Source organism: Nycticebus coucang, chromosome 4 (genome assembly GCF_027406575.1).
Source record: "Nycticebus coucang isolate mNycCou1 chromosome 4, mNycCou1.pri, whole genome shotgun sequence".
In the NCBI taxonomy this organism is placed as follows: Eukaryota; Metazoa; Chordata; class Mammalia; order Primates; family Lorisidae; genus Nycticebus; species Nycticebus coucang.
The window spans coordinates 23,363,009-23,378,474 of NC_069783.1; the positions used below are offsets into that span (position 1 = coordinate 23,363,009).

The following is a 15,466-nucleotide window of genomic DNA, read 5'->3' on the forward strand; positions in this document are numbered from 1 at the left end:
TTAATTAAACTGAAAAGCTTCTGTACACCTAAGGAGACAACAACCAAATAGACAACCTACACAATGGGAAAGGATATTTGCATATTTTCAATTAGACAAAAGCTTGATAACTAGGATCTATAGAGAACTCAAATTAATCCACATGAAAAAAGCCAACAATCCCATATATCAATGGGCAAGAGACATGAATAGAATCTTCTTTGAAGAAGACAGACGAATGGCTAACAAACATATGAAAAAATGCTCATCATCCCTAATTATTAGAGAAATGCAAATCAAAACCACCTTGGGATACCATCTAACCCCAGCGAGAATGGCCCACATCACAAAATCTCAAAACTGAAGATGCTGGCATGGATGTGGAGAGAAGGGAACACTTTTACACTGCTGGTGGGACTGCAAACTAATACAACCTTTTGGGAAGGAAGTATGGAGAAACCTCAAAGAACTCAAGCTAGACCTCCCATTTGATCCTGCAGTCCCATTACTGGGAATCTACCCAGAAGGAAAAAAATCCTTTTATCATAAGGACACTTGCACTAGACTGTTTATTGCAGCTCAGTTTACAATTGCCAAAATGTGGAAACAGCCAAAATGCCTACCAACCCAGGAATGGATTAACAAGCTGTGGTATATGTACACCATGGAATACTATTCAGCCATTTAAAAAAATGGAGAGTTTATAGCCTTTGTATTAACCTGGATGGAAGTGGAACACATTATTCTTAGTAAAGCATCACAAGAATGGAGAAGCATGAATCCTATGTACTCAATTTTGATATGAGGACAATTAATGACATGGTGGAGGTGGGAGAAGGGGAGAGCAAAGAGAGAAAGAAGGAGGGAGGGGTGGGCAAAAGGAAGAGCAGAGAAAGGGAAGGAGGGAGGGGGTGGAGCCTTGGTGCATAACACACCTTTGGGGGGGCAGACACATTGTAAGAGGGACTTTACCTAACAAATGCAATCAGTATAACCTTGTTTCTTATACCCTGGATTCTGGTTTTAATGAATCACCAACAATTAAAGAAAAAAAAGAAAGAGGGTTTCCCGAAGATGGCTGACTGAAGCCAGCTTTCCACAGAGGCTCCCGTCCAGAAGGACAGTTAAAGGACAGAAATTTAGCAAGTAACCTGGCGGATTAGAGCTGCACCAAGAGAGAAGGTTGAAGAACGCACATCAACCCTGCTGAGGCAAGCTGCAACCCCAAGCATACAAACAAAAGGTACAAAATCCATCACCAAGTGGACAGGAGTCCCCTCCCCCATGAGAATGGCTCGGAGTACCCCATAAACAAATGAGCAGAGTTCAAAAGTCCTCCCATTATACTCCACGGGAGAGACCCTCTAAAAACTGGACCTACTTCCCCTTCTAGGATGCCATGGTGCTCTCCTGCCAGGCATAAAACTGTGTAAAACTGTATATATTCTCTACCTGCAATCTGAGCTTCCAGCACTCCCCTCTACTCTCACTCTGAGGTCTGGAGGCCTGTCCCCCAGGAGTCCAGATTCTTGGGTGATTTCTCAAGGGGTGTGGACAGGGCCTGGACTGCAGCTGGTCAGTGCTGATTCTGTGGCACGGGAGTGAGGAGAGGACGGTCAGCTGAGAGGGAACCACCCGGGTACAGCAGTGCCCCGAGGCGCAGAGCAGCAGCCGTTTTTGGCAACAATAGGGCTCACCCCTGGATATTCTGGAGTCACCCCCCCTGTCTCTCTGGACAACCAGAGGAGGCCAGGCATCTTCTCAGGTGGCAACCACTGGTGGAAGATCAGGGACAGAAATGCAGGCCCCATGAGTAAAGGATTTGCCTGAGGCAGTACTGGCCTGGGTGGAGTGCAGGGACTAGAAAATGCATGCTCAGTGCCGGCTGACTCCCAAGGCTGCCCTGACCCAGAGGACCGCTTTACTGAGCCTAAGACGCACCCGGCCCCCAGGAGATCATCAGCCTAGACAAAGGAGGGCAGGAGGCTAGAACTGACAGCTAACCGTGCTACGAATACAAACCTTTGCAGCAGCAAAGACAGGGCCTTAGGTGCAGGTTCTGTGAACTCAAAACAGCTTCTCTTCTGCAGGAGAATTTAGCCGGGACAGAAACAAATTCCGCAAAGTTGTTCTGTTCGGTCAGTAACATCAATCAGGGGTGCGGCTGGAACTGAGTGAACAATCCCCAGCCTCCATCAAGCCTCTGAGATTGTCAGACCTCACCTCCCCCTGCCAGATATAGGCAGAGAGCAGTGGCCTGGCTGAGGAGACATAGAGTTCCTTGTGATTCAGGCAGGTGCAAACCCCTGGAGTATCTGCTCATTGGAGGCAACTGGGTCACAGTCCTGTGGGGTTATCAGTGACTGGGTGTGACAGAGGTGCAAGGTGGGGTGTGACAGAGATGCATCAACTTTCCCAGACTAATCTATTTGCTGCATGGGTCCTCCTGACCTCACAGAGCACCAGAGCAAGTCATATTTGAGTTGTTAGCAGACCCCTGCGATCTAGTTGCCAGAGACCTTTTAAACTCTTCCACCTGAAACAATTGATTTGGACCCTTTGAACTGAGCCAATTGCCCGAGGACTATCCAAGTGGTGTCCTGGGTGTGTGGTTGTAGGAAGATTTGATTTTCCGTTTACAATTGTAGGAAGTGGTTGTAGGAAAGTTTGATTTTCCTTTTACAATTGCTGCTGTAAATACCCAGGGTGACTTAACTGCTGGTATTTCTCCACAGCTGAGACTTCAACCCACAGTAACTGTTTCACTAGGGTTGGACAAGAGAAAACAAGACAGAGCCACTTAGCCCCACCACACCAAACAGGTCCCCAGTTTCTCAGGCCATAGCACTGTATGGGTCCTCAGCAAAGCTCCAGGGGAAAAGTCAAACCGTGTAAAATAATCATGGGGTGGAATCAGTGGAAAAACTCTGGTAACATGAATAACCAGAGTAGATCAACCCCCCCCCCAAGGAAAGATATGACAGATGTAACTGAAGATCCCATTCATAAACAGACAGCTGAGATGTCAGAAATCGAATTCAGAATTTGTATTGCAAACAAGATTAATAGAATATATGAAAATTTGGAATTAGAAATTCGAGGAGCAATTCAAAAGTTGCAATTAGAAATTCGAGGAGAAATTCAAAAGTTGTCTCAAGAATTCAATGAATTTAAAGACAAAACCACCAAAGATTTTGACACATTGAAGCGAGAATTTGCAGTCCTCAAAGATCTGAAAAATACAGTAGAATCCCTCAGTAACAGAGTGGAGCAAGCAGAAGAAATTATTTCTGACATTAAAGACAAAGCTTTTGAATGCTCCCAAAAAGGAAGAGGAAAAGACTCTCAAAGAGGAAGAGAAATGGAGAGCAAAAATGGATCATTCTCTCAGACAGCTCTGGGATAATTCAAAGAAGGTTAATATCCGCCTCATTGGAATCCCTGAAAACGATGAAGTAGCTTCGCAAGGCACAGAGGCCCTTCTCCATGAAATTATGAAAGAGAATTTTCCAGACATGCCAAGAGATTCTGAAATTCAGATAGCAGACAGTTTCAGAACCCCAACATGACTCAACCCAAATAAGACATCCCCCAGGCACATCATAATTAACTTCACTAAAGTTAATAAGAAGGAAAAAATTCTGAAAGTAGCCAGATGTAAGAAAACCATTACCTACAAAGGGAAGAATATTAGAATGACTGCAGATCTCTCTGCTGAAACTTTTCAAGCCAGAAGAGGGTGGTCATTGACTTTTAATCTCCTAAAACAAAATAACTTTCAACCCAGGATCCTGTATCCAGCTAAGCTAAGTTTCATTTATAATGTAGAAATTAAATACTTTAATGACATTCACATGTTGAAGAAATTTGCCATAACCAAACCAGCTCTTCAGGATATTCTCAGACCTATCCTCCAGCCCAATCTTCTACCACAAAAGTAAACTCACTCAGAAACTTTTGATCAAACTCCAACTTCCACAGTGGCGAAAGGATAAAATGTCCATTGGACTTTCGAAAAACTCAATACCCAAAATTTTACCAGACTTATCTATAGTCTCCATTAATGTGAACGGCTTAAACTGTCCTGTAAAGAGGCACAGGTTAGCTGACTGGATACCAAAACTCAGGCCAGATATTTGCTGCATACAAGAGTCACATCTTACCTTAAAAGACAAATATAGACTCAGGGTGAAAGGATGATCGTCCATATTTCAGGCAAATGGTAATAAGAAAAAAGCAGGTGTTGCAATTCTATTTGCAGATACAATAGGCTTTAAACCAACAAAAGTAAGAAAGGATAAGAATGGTCACTTCACATTTGTTACGGGTAATACTCAATATGATGAGATTTCAATTATTAATATTTATGCACCCAACCAGAATGTGCCTCAATTTATAAGAGAAACTCTAACATACATGAGCAACATGATTTCCTCCAGCTCCATAATAGTCGGAGATTTTAACACTCCTTTGGCAGTGTTGGATAGATCCTCCAAGGAGAAGCTGAGCAAAGAAATTTTAGATTTAAACCTAACCATCCAACATTTGGATTTAGCAGACATCTACAGAACATTGCATCCCAACAAAACTGAATACACATACTTCTCATCAGCCCACGGAACATACTCCAAAATTGATCACATCTTAGGTCACAAGTCTAACCTCAGTAAATTTAAAGGAATAGAAATTATTCCTTGCATCTTCTCGGACCACCATGGAATAAAAGTTGAGCTCAGTAACAACAGGAATCTGCATACTCATACAAAAACATGGAAGCTAAATAACCTTATGCTGAATGATAGCTGGGTCATAGATGAGATTAAGAAGGAAATTGCCAAATTTTTGGAACAAAACAACAATAAAGACACAAATTATCAGAACCTCTGGGATACCGCAAAGGCAGTCCTAAGAGGGAAATTTATAGCACTGCAAGCCTTCCTCAAGAGAATGGAAAGAGAGGAAGTTAACAACTGAATGGGACATCTCAAGCAACTGAAAAGGAAGAACATTCCAACCCCAAACCCAGTAGAAGAAAAGAAATAACCAAAACTAGAGCAGAATTAAATGAAATTGAAAACAAAAGAACTTTATCTAACAAAGGACATGAAAGATCTCTATAAAGAGAACTATGAAACTCTAAGAAAAGAAATGGCTGAAAATGTTAACAAATGGAAAAACATACCATGCTCATGGCTGGGAAGAATCAACATTGTTAAAATGTCCATACTACCCTATTTTAATGCAATCCCTATTTTAATGCAATCCCTATTAAAGCCCCACTGTCATACTTTAAAGATCTTGAAAAAATAATACTTCGTTTTATATGGAATCAGAAAAAACCTCGAATAGCCAGGACATAACTCAAAAATAAAAATAAAGCAGGAGGAATCATGCTACTGGACCTCAGACTATACTATAAATCAGTAGTGATCAAAAGAGCATGGTACTGGCACAAAAACAAAGTAGATGAGAACAGAATAGAGAACCAAGAGATGGATCCAGCTACTTACTGTTATTTGATCTTTGACAAACCAATTAAAAATATTCAGTGGGGAAAAGATTCCCTGTTTAACAAATGGTGCTGGGTGAACTAGCTGGCAACCTGTAGAAGACTGAAACTGGACACACACCTTTAACCCACACCATTAACTAAGACTCTCACTGGATTAAAGATTTAAACTTAAGACATGAAACTATAAAAATAGTAGAAGAGAATGCAGGGAAAACTCTTGAAATCGATCTGAGCGAGTATTTTATGAGGAGGACCCCCCGGTCAATTGAAGGAGCTTCAAAAATACACTACTGGGACCTGATCAAACTAAAAAACTTCTGCACAGCCAAGAACACAGTAAGTAAAGCAAGCAGATAGCCCTCAGAATGGGAGAAGATATTTGCAGGTTATGTCTCCGACAAAGGTTGAATAACCAGAATCCACAGAGAACTCAAACGTATAAGCAAGAAAAGAACAAGTGATCCCACCACAGGCTGGGCAAGGGACTTGATGAGAAACTTCTCTGAAGAAGACAGGTTCACAGCCTACAGACATATGAAAAAATGCTCATCATCTTTAATCATCAGAGAAATGCAAATCAAAACTACTTTGCGATATCATCTAACTCCAGTAAGATTAGCCCATATCACAAAATCCCAAGACCAGAGATGTTGGCATGGATGTGGAGAAAAGGGAACACTTCTACACTGCTGGTGGAAATTAATACATTCCTTTTGGAAAGATGTTTGGAGAACACTTAGAGATCTAAAAATAGATCTGCCATTCAATCCTATAATTCCTCTACTAGATATATACCCAGAAGACCAAAAATCACATTATAAAAAAGCTATTTGTACCAGAATGTTTATTGCAGCCCAATTCGTAATTGCTAAGTCATGGAAAAAGCCCAAGTGCCCATCGATCCACAAATGGATTAATAAATTGTGGTATATGTACACTGTAGAATATTATGCAGCCTTAAAGAAAGATGGAGACTTTACCTCTTTCATGTTTACATGGATGGAGCTGGAACATGTTCTTTTTTTTTTTTTTTTTTTGTAGAGACAGAGCTTCACTTTATTGCCCTCGGTAGAGTGCCGTGGCGTCACACAGCTCACAGCAACCTCCAACTCCTGGGCTTAGGCGATTCTCCTGCCTCAGCCTCTCGAGTAGCTGGGACTACAGGTGCCCGCCACAACGCCCGGCTATTTTTTTGTTGCAGTTTGGCCCGGGCTGGGTTTGAACCCGCCACCCTCGGTATATGGGGCCGGCACCCTGCTCACTGAGCCACATTCCTCTTAGTAAAGTATCTCAAGAATGGAAGAAAAAGTATCCAATGTACTCAGCCCTATTATGAAACTAATTTATGGCTTTCACATGAAAGCTATAACCCAGTTATAACCTAAGAATATGGGGAAAAGGGAGAGGGAGGGGAGGGAGAGGGGAGAATGGGCGGAGGGAGAGTGATTGGTGGGATTACACCTACGGTGCGTCTTACAAGGGTACATGTGAAACTTAGTAAATGTAGAATATAAATGTCTTAACACAGTAACTAAGAAAATGCCAGGAAGGCTATGTTAACCAATGTGATGAAAATATGTCGAATGGTCTATAAAACCAGTGTATGGTGCCCCATGACCGCATTAATGTACACAGCTATGATTTAATTAAAGAAAAAGAAAAGAAAAGAAAACTAGAATCCTCAGTCCTGCAGCTCCACTGCCCTGTCCCACCTGCCCCTGTTAATAAAATAAAACTAAGGTCCCCACTGGATACTGCTGTATCCTCCTCTTGTTCTTCCCTAATAATATCACACCCCCCAACCCCCACTCCAAGCAACTGTCAGGGGTCCTTTGGCCTTAGACTAGAGGAAGCAGAAGTCTGGATAAAAACCCAGAGACCCGTGTACCTTTGACCACCACCTCCCTTTTCCCTTCCCTCGGTCCCTGGCAACCACCCTTCTCTCGGCTTCCGAGTTTGCGTATTTTAGACTCCACGCACAAGTGAGTTTGTCTGTGTCTGGTTCATGTCACTTAGCATATGTCTTTCAAGTTCATCCACTTGGCTGTCAAAAGGGCAGGATTTCCTTCTTGTTAAAGACTAATATTCTTCTGTGAGAGAGTGTGTGTGTTTGTGTTTTATGTATACACCATGTTTTCTTGACCCACGTGTCATCAGACATTTAGATTTATTCCATATCTTGGCCATCTTAAATGTTCTCCCCACAAAAAGCTGGGGATGGTAACCATGTGAGGGGTATGTTAATTAGCCTAATTGTGCGGATTACTTCACAGTGTAGAACTGAAACATCACACTGTACACATTAAATATATAAACATGCACGCTTTTTATTTGTCAGTTATGCCTTAATAAAGCTGAAAACACAACCCCAAGGTTTCCAGGCCAGAGGTCTGCTGGAGAAGCCAGCCCTCCGCAGGGCCTTGGTCAGTCACTTAACTTCTGTGGGTCTCAGTCTCTTTGTACAATTAAAATAATAATTTTTACTTTAGAGTTGTTTTAAAATAGTTGAGGTATGCAAAGTGTTTAGGGGAGCACCTGCCATTATCTGGGCTTCTAAAACCTCTAAATGTTTTACCTGTTTGCCCACAAAGTCCTGAACCAGTGGGGACTTTAAGTGAGAACTTAAATGTTTGCTCACTCTTTCTCCTGATGGACACGTGTGTCTACGCAGTCCCTACATGTTCAGGACAAAGTATTTGATGGTTTCTCCTTCTTTCTTACTGGTCTCTCTCTCTCTTTTTTTTTTTTTTGCAGTTTTAATTATTCTAAAATGCACATACTCATACACAGTCTTATTTTAATCCATCTCATCGGATTTGGAGTAAATACAGTATAAATTTTAAAAACCTTAAAATGGGTGGCGCCTGTGGCTCAGTGGGTAGGGCGCTAGACCCATATACCAAAGGTGGCAGGTTCGAACCCGGCCCCAGCCAAACTGCAACAAAAAATAGCTGGGCCTTGTGGTGGGCGCTTGTAGTCCCAGTTACTCGGGAGGCTGAGGCAAGAGAATCGCCTAAGCCCAGGAGTTGGAGGCTGCTACAGCACTCTACCCAGGGTGACAAGGTGAGACTCTGTCTCTAAAAAAATAAATAAATAAATAAACTTAAAATATCCTTAGTGACAACTGGGTTGCTTATTTTACATAGAGAAAAGACAAAACATAAAAAGAAGTTAAATGTCGTCCCCCCCACACCCCACCAAAGGTCACACTCACACTGCCAGTTAAGAGCTAGACCCACAGTTAGAATGTGCTATAACCATTCCTTTCAATGGACGGACATCTTGACAGGCCAGCCTCTGCCAGTGACGAGTGTGGCCTGGGAACTTTCTGTCGGGGGTTATGAGCACCGCGACGCACCCAGATTTAGCTTCACCAAACCTAGGTTCAGTCTCTGTGTCAGCCCACATCTGTGTTCTGGCCTTGGGGGCTGAGGAAGGCTGGGCCTTCTTTAGCTGTGTTTCTGGAACTCCCCAGTGTTTCTGGAACTCCCAGGATTCCCCTGGGATCCCCACCATGTCTCTTCCGTATCACCACACCACTGTTCTGGGTTATTGCTAACGTCAGAAAATTCATTCCCAAATCTATGTACACATTTTAGATAGCACTTAGAAGGAACAATTTCCCTATCTGCTTTGTATTTTTCAGTGCTAGGTACATATTAGTCAGCAGAAAATAACCATATATTTATTAATGTGAGAACAAAACACTATAAGAATTAATTGCGTGTGTGGAAGCTGCTAATGTTCATCCAAAAAAAGTGACTAACAACTTTTAAGTAGTTCGATAGAAACATAGATTGACAGCTAACATTGAATATTATCAGAGTACACCAACTAGAGACTTTTAGGAAGAATAGTGTTTCCAGCAAATGTTTGTAAAAAACACAAGGAAGAAAACAGAGCATAGATTTTATTATAAATCTAATCTTTTTAGAGTTGTTTGGGGTACTCAATTTATAACATCGAATGAAATAACTTACAGGAATTATATAAAACTTTTGGTGATTTGACTGCATTTAGTCTGTGATTCTCACTTCCCTGCAGGACTCAGTTGAAGTCCTTATTTAGAATCGCAGGGGTGCAGCACAGTGGTGCAGAAGGGATCCAGCAGCTGAGAAGGCTGATCAACACTTACTGAACTCAAACGGCAAACTTTCAAAATTTACCCACATTTTTAACAATAAAATGTAATTATGTCCTTAAATTACATTTCAAATGTGGTCTTGGGTCCCAGATTTGTTCAAGGGTGGTGCCACATGCTTTGACAGTAGCAGTCCCTCAGGGTTAGGATTATTCCCACACCCCTTGAGCCCCATGTTTGCATAGCTCTGGATAGAGGGGTGACAGCAGGCACTTACCTGAGCCCCTTGGTGTTCCCTCCTCTACTGTCCTCCGCTGTCCCCAGCAGGGAAGGCCCGAGAAGGGCCATGGTTTCCAGTCTCATGTAGTGGACAGGAGAGGTAAGCAGGCCTGGGAACTCACATCTCCCAAACGTGCTCCGGGAGGCAGCCCAGGGCCTGTCCGAGATGCCTGGTCCCTGTGGCTTTACCACAGCTGGGGGTCTGGGGATGCTCAGAAGTGAGGACAGCAGGTGACTGCTCATGTGTTTCTCCCTTCCTTCCTGATAGTTTGTGAAGTTTGCCAACATCGAGGAGGACACCCCGTCCTATCATCGGAGTTATGACTTCTTTGTGTCCCGATTCAGTGAAATGTGCCACTCGAGCCATGATGACTTGGAAATCAAGACTAAGTGAGTAGGGGGCCTGCTTGGCTTGCGCCAGAGGCACTGCTGGGTTTCATGGCATTTACTACTGCTCTGATGTCGCTGGATAGGAAAAGCACCGGCTGGATGTGGTGGGGAAGGGACAGCTCTGGAGTCCCCGTGTGCAGTTTCTAAAGCAAAAACAGCTTGGGCCAGAACACAGGGCTAAATGTAAGTTAATGGGCTGTGAGCTCAACTTGAGAGCAGTGACGAAACACACACATGCACACACCCGTCCACACACACTTTTGCTCAGAATGAGATGCATTGATACTCTAGAAATACCATAATCCATCAAAACCTACACCCACCAATAAAGAGCCGAAGTCCTGGCTCTGGTTGATCCTGGCTGCCTTCCTCACTTCATTCCCTCTGTTCTCCCACTGGCTCATTCCCCACCCACCCAGACCATGCTGGCCTCTTTGCTGTTCCTCAAGCACACCAGGGCATTCCTGCCCCAGGGCCTTTGCACAGACTGTGTCCTGCCTGGAATGCTTCACCTCTGTGGAGCTTTTGCTCAATTGTCCCCTTATCAGCAAAGCTGCCCCTGTACACCCCCCACACACACCCACTCCCTTCTTCCTTACCCTGCTCTGGCTTTTTCTGTAGTACTCATCCCTTTTGAACATGTTTCATCATTTACTTACTATGCTTCCTATTGTCTGTGTCTGCCCATGGGAACGTACCTGTATCCAACAATGCAGGTCATTGTTTTGTTCCCTGAGGCATCCCAAGTGCCAAAACAGTGCCCAGAGAGCAGTGGGCACTTGAGAAATATTGACCAGATGAATGACAGAATGAATGGATGCTTTCAGATAAACACTGTGAATTAGAGAATACACTTTTACGTACACATACACAAATTTATAAAAATACTTAACTCGCAGAAACATACTCATTTGAATGCAATCAAGTACTGAAAAAAATAGAAACATACTCACAGGCATAAAAGTATTATAAGACCTCTCAAAACCACACAGAAATTAAGACGAAAACATACTGACACGAACAATGGAGCAGGACGCAGAGTCAGATGGATGAGTCAGTCAGGATGGGAGGAAGCGGGAAATAGGTGCTTGGTGTTGAGCCTTGTCCTTGGAACTATTATGTAAGGCGCCAAAGAGCCAGAAGCAGGTGTCTGCCTTCAGAGAGTATCCTCGCCTCAGGAAGAGTCTATGAAACTAGAGACTATGATTAAAGAAAGAAAAGCTGTCCCAGCCCAGCAAAGCCGCAGGAGGTGTTGGAGAAGGCGGAGGCGATAGGGGACTGTCTCCATTAGTTGCTGCTGGAACCGGGGTGTCCCTCATGATAGCCAGTGGTCTGGTCTGGAGCAACAGGAAGTGAATCCTCCATTCCCTGGGCTGCTGGTTCCTTCCAAGGCAGTGGACGGGCTACGGGCGGGAAGCCCAGTGCAGCTGGATGGCAGCTTCTGGGCCTCCCCAGTCCCAGACACTTCTCTCCATCCCCTGCAGCTGTGCTGGGCTAATGGCTCTGATGAGGCCAGCAGGAGGTCCAGGCAGAAGAAGCTCCTTGCCCAGGGTTGGCTTCCCAAAAAGGCCATGAGGAGGGGGAGGAGAAGGGACTGGAGCAGTTGGGACCCATCCAGGAGCAGGTGTTAGAGGAGGAGCTGGCGTGGTCGTAACTAGTGCTGCCCACTCAGGCTGGACCTCACTGTCCAGAGGCAGAGCTGCAGGGTCACTCCTGTGACATTACACATGCGCACACACAATTGCTGCTCAGCATGTGACATGGTCAGCAGCATGTGGCATGGTCAGCACTGCATCCCAGCAGCAGCTGAGGTTCCCGAACACCAGGACGACGACTGCTGAGGTTGCCCCTGGCCCTGGCCCCACCATTACACCCACAGATCAGCACTGACCACTCATGAAGGAAAGCCCGCGGGTGAGAGGGGAGGGACTGTCTGGGGTCAGTCTTCCTTATGCCTGCTCCTTTTGCTTCTCCCCTCCGTCACCGCCCTCCCGCTGTTCCCTGGATCCCTCCCTGTTGTTCATTCCAGTCTGCCCAGCGTCCAGAGTAGTAGCAGACGGGCTGGGCTTTCTGTGCCCACAGTAGCACTTTGCTCTAGGAGCCTGGAGGGGGCCTCTGAATGCTTTTGGCTACCCTTGGATCCCCACAGTGGAGAGAGAGAGAGAGAGAGAGAGTGTGTGTGTGTGTGATGCATGAATTGTGTGAACCATCAGGCCCGGCAGATCAGTACTCTCTGAGCTCCACTTGGGTTCAGAGACTTTGCAACCGCTGGTCCTGGGTAGCGCTCTGCTGAGCATCACTGAGAAGAGGAACATCGAGGAGTCTCCTGCTCTCCAGGTTCTGATCTCACTGTGAAAGGGTCAGCCAGCTCTGAGTGTCCTGGAATGAAATGAGCACATATCTAGGAAGGACTCTGGGGAGACTGAAGGAGCGCAAGGTTGTTAGAAAAAGAAGGAAAATTAATTCACATTCACACACAAGGAAGCCCTGGGCAGAAGTTTTTTGTTTTTTGTTTTTTGCAGTTTTTGGCCGGGGCTGGGTTTGAACCCGCCACCTCCGGCATATGGGACAGTGCCCTACTCCTTTGAGCCATAGGCACCGCCCTGGGCAGAAGTTTTTCTGCCAACCAAGGTTGGATCTTGCCAGCCAGGCCCTCCTGGGTGGGACACATGAGCCCAGCACATTTGGAGTGTGTTTCAATTATGCATAGGGTGGGGGTCAGAGGCAAGCCCAGAGGCAAGACCTGTAAGAGCCAGTCTATTCTCAAGCCCGTTCAGCCTCTGACTCAGGATCTTGAGTGGGAGTCAGGGTCAGAGTGGCCAAGAGTTTCCCCAGGGACTCCCAAAGGATCCTCTGGTGCTGCTAAACTGCCGCCCCTCAGTGATGGTCACCTAGTAAGGCCCAGGGTCATAACCTCATAGCCCGACTTAAAACTAACACTGAAAATACAACTATCAACTAAACATTTAGAAAAAAATGCTGCTCCGCTCCAACAACCATCAAAAGGAGGCAAACTGAAATAGCTACAAGATGTGTGGATTTTTCTGAGCCATAAAATTAGAACAGATGTTTCGAGTGAGATCGTCAGTGCTGGTGGGGCGCAGGGAGAATGGCCTTCCCTGGCAGCCTGCACAGGGGCGGGCGAGGGGCTAGCAATTTGGTAATATTGGGAGCCTATCTTTCATTTCTTACCTTGTGATTCATTGATTCCACTCATGGCAATGACTTGAAACGTAGTGAAATATTTTATACAATGATATCCATAATAGCATTATTGTAATAGCAAAAAATCTGGAAATAACTTAAATGACCAGTGGGGCACTAGTTTCTTAACAATAGCCGGGCGTTGTGGCGCGCGCCTGTAGTCCCAGCTGCTCGGGAGGCTGAGGCAAGAGAATCGCTTAAGCCCAGAAGTTGGAGGTTGCTGTGAGCTGTGTGAGGCCACGGCACTCTACCGAGGGCCATAAAGTGGGACTCTGTCTCTACAAAAAAAAAAAGAAAGTTCTTAACAGTATATCATGTATTCATTCAACATGTTTTGAAGAGTTAATGATATAGGAAAATGATTATAACTGAATGTTATGTGACAAAAAGCGAATATATGGCTGGGTAAGGTGGCTCATGCCTATAATTCCAGCGCTTAGAAAGGCTGAGGTATGGGCAGCGCCTGTGGCTCAGTGAGTAGGGCGCTGGCCCCATATGCTGAGGGTGGCAGGTTCAAACCCAGCCCCGGCCAAACTGCAACGAAAAAATAACCGGGCGTTGTGGCGGGCGCCTGTAGTCCCAGCTGCTTGGGAGGCTGAGGCAAGAGAATCGCTTAAGCCCAGGAGTTGGAGGTTGCTGTGAGCCATGTGACTGCCATGGCACTCTACCGAGGGCAATAAAGTGAAACTCTGTCTCTACAAAAATAAATAAATAAAATAAAATAAAAAAGAAAGGCTGAGGTAGGATTGCTTGAGGCTAGGAGTTCAAGACCAGCCTGGGCAACACAGTGAGACTCCAAAAATGCCACCACACTGGGCTAATTTGTTTTGTATTTCTAAAAACATTCAAAACAAATTAGCCCAGGGTGGTAACATGTGCCAGTAGTCCTAGCTACTTGGGGAGGCTGAAGCAGGAGGATCACTTGAGCCTATGAGTTGGAGGCTGCAGTGAGCTATGATTGCCGCACTGCGCTGCAGCCTGGGTAACAGACTGAGACCCTATCCCTTAAAAAAAAAAGGCACAATACAAATGAAATATGCAATAGGTTCTTAGTTCTATTATATACTATGGATAGAAGAAAGAAAAAACACCAAAATGCCCAATAATGGTTATCTTTGGGTGATGATGGTATCACCCAAATCTCCTCTTCTCTATACTTTTTTATAATTAGCATGTATTATTTTAAAATCAGGAAAAAAAGTTTGACATAAAAAGAAAAAGAAAAGAACTTCAGGCTGAACCATTGGCCTTTATTAATGGCCAGTAAAGAGGGGACCCTCCTACAAGGCTGTGCTGACCTTGGGTTTGCACAGTGGGGACTGGAGGTGTGCAAAACGGGCCCCCTGGTGCTGCTACTTAGTTTCCCCTCTGGCTTCTCAGCCAGCTTAGCCCCAGTGGGAACCCCGCTGCGCCTGAAAGCCTTCAGCTCTGGGCTTTTCCCACCTGATCCACCATCCTCTACCCCATAAGTTCCTCAGAGCCCTGGATTCTGCCTCTTCAGTCCTTGGCAGTGCTTTGAGCTCTTATATCTTTTGCCTAAGCTGGAACACACCCAGCTAAATGCTAAAGGGGGAGAGCTGGAGTGGTCAGCACCTTGGGATGCAGCCTGAGTGGTACCTGAGCAAGGACAGCCTGGGAGTCTCCGAGACCACCCAGAAGACATGGCTTCCTGGCCTCATGTCCACCAGCACAAGAAGCCGGCCGGCTAGGACCTCAGGTCACAGGCAGTCTCCATTCTGCCTTCCCAGGGATGACTGTATCCCCCGCCCCCAAACTGTGTTCCTTTCTTTGCCAGAGAAGCTGGACTTCTCAGGGCTTGAGGGCTTCAGAATCCCATTTCATCCTGTTCCCTACAGAATTCGAATGTCAGGCATCAAAGGTCTGCAAGGGGTGGTGAGGAAGACAGTGAATGATGAATTGCAGGCCAATATCTGGGACCCACAGCACATGGACAAGATCGTCCCGTCGCTGCTTTTCAATCTGCAGCATGTAGAGGAAGCAGAGAGGTAAGCTGACCAGGG

At 45.2% G+C, this 15,466-nt stretch overlaps 1 protein-coding gene across 2 annotated transcripts in view; it reads left to right on the forward strand.

The window, feature by feature from the left end:
• The window catches only part of EFR3B (EFR3 homolog B), a 99,883-nt gene that overhangs the window by 60,721 nt on the left and 23,696 nt on the right, over nt 1-15,466 (forward strand). For both annotated transcript variants that reach the window (XM_053589468.1, XM_053589469.1), the window contains 2 exons: nt 10,120-10,241; nt 15,302-15,451. In XM_053589468.1, coding sequence (XP_053445443.1) covers nt 10,120-10,241; nt 15,302-15,451 — 272 coding nt within the window. The remainder of the gene's footprint in view (nt 1-10,119; nt 10,242-15,301; nt 15,452-15,466) is intronic.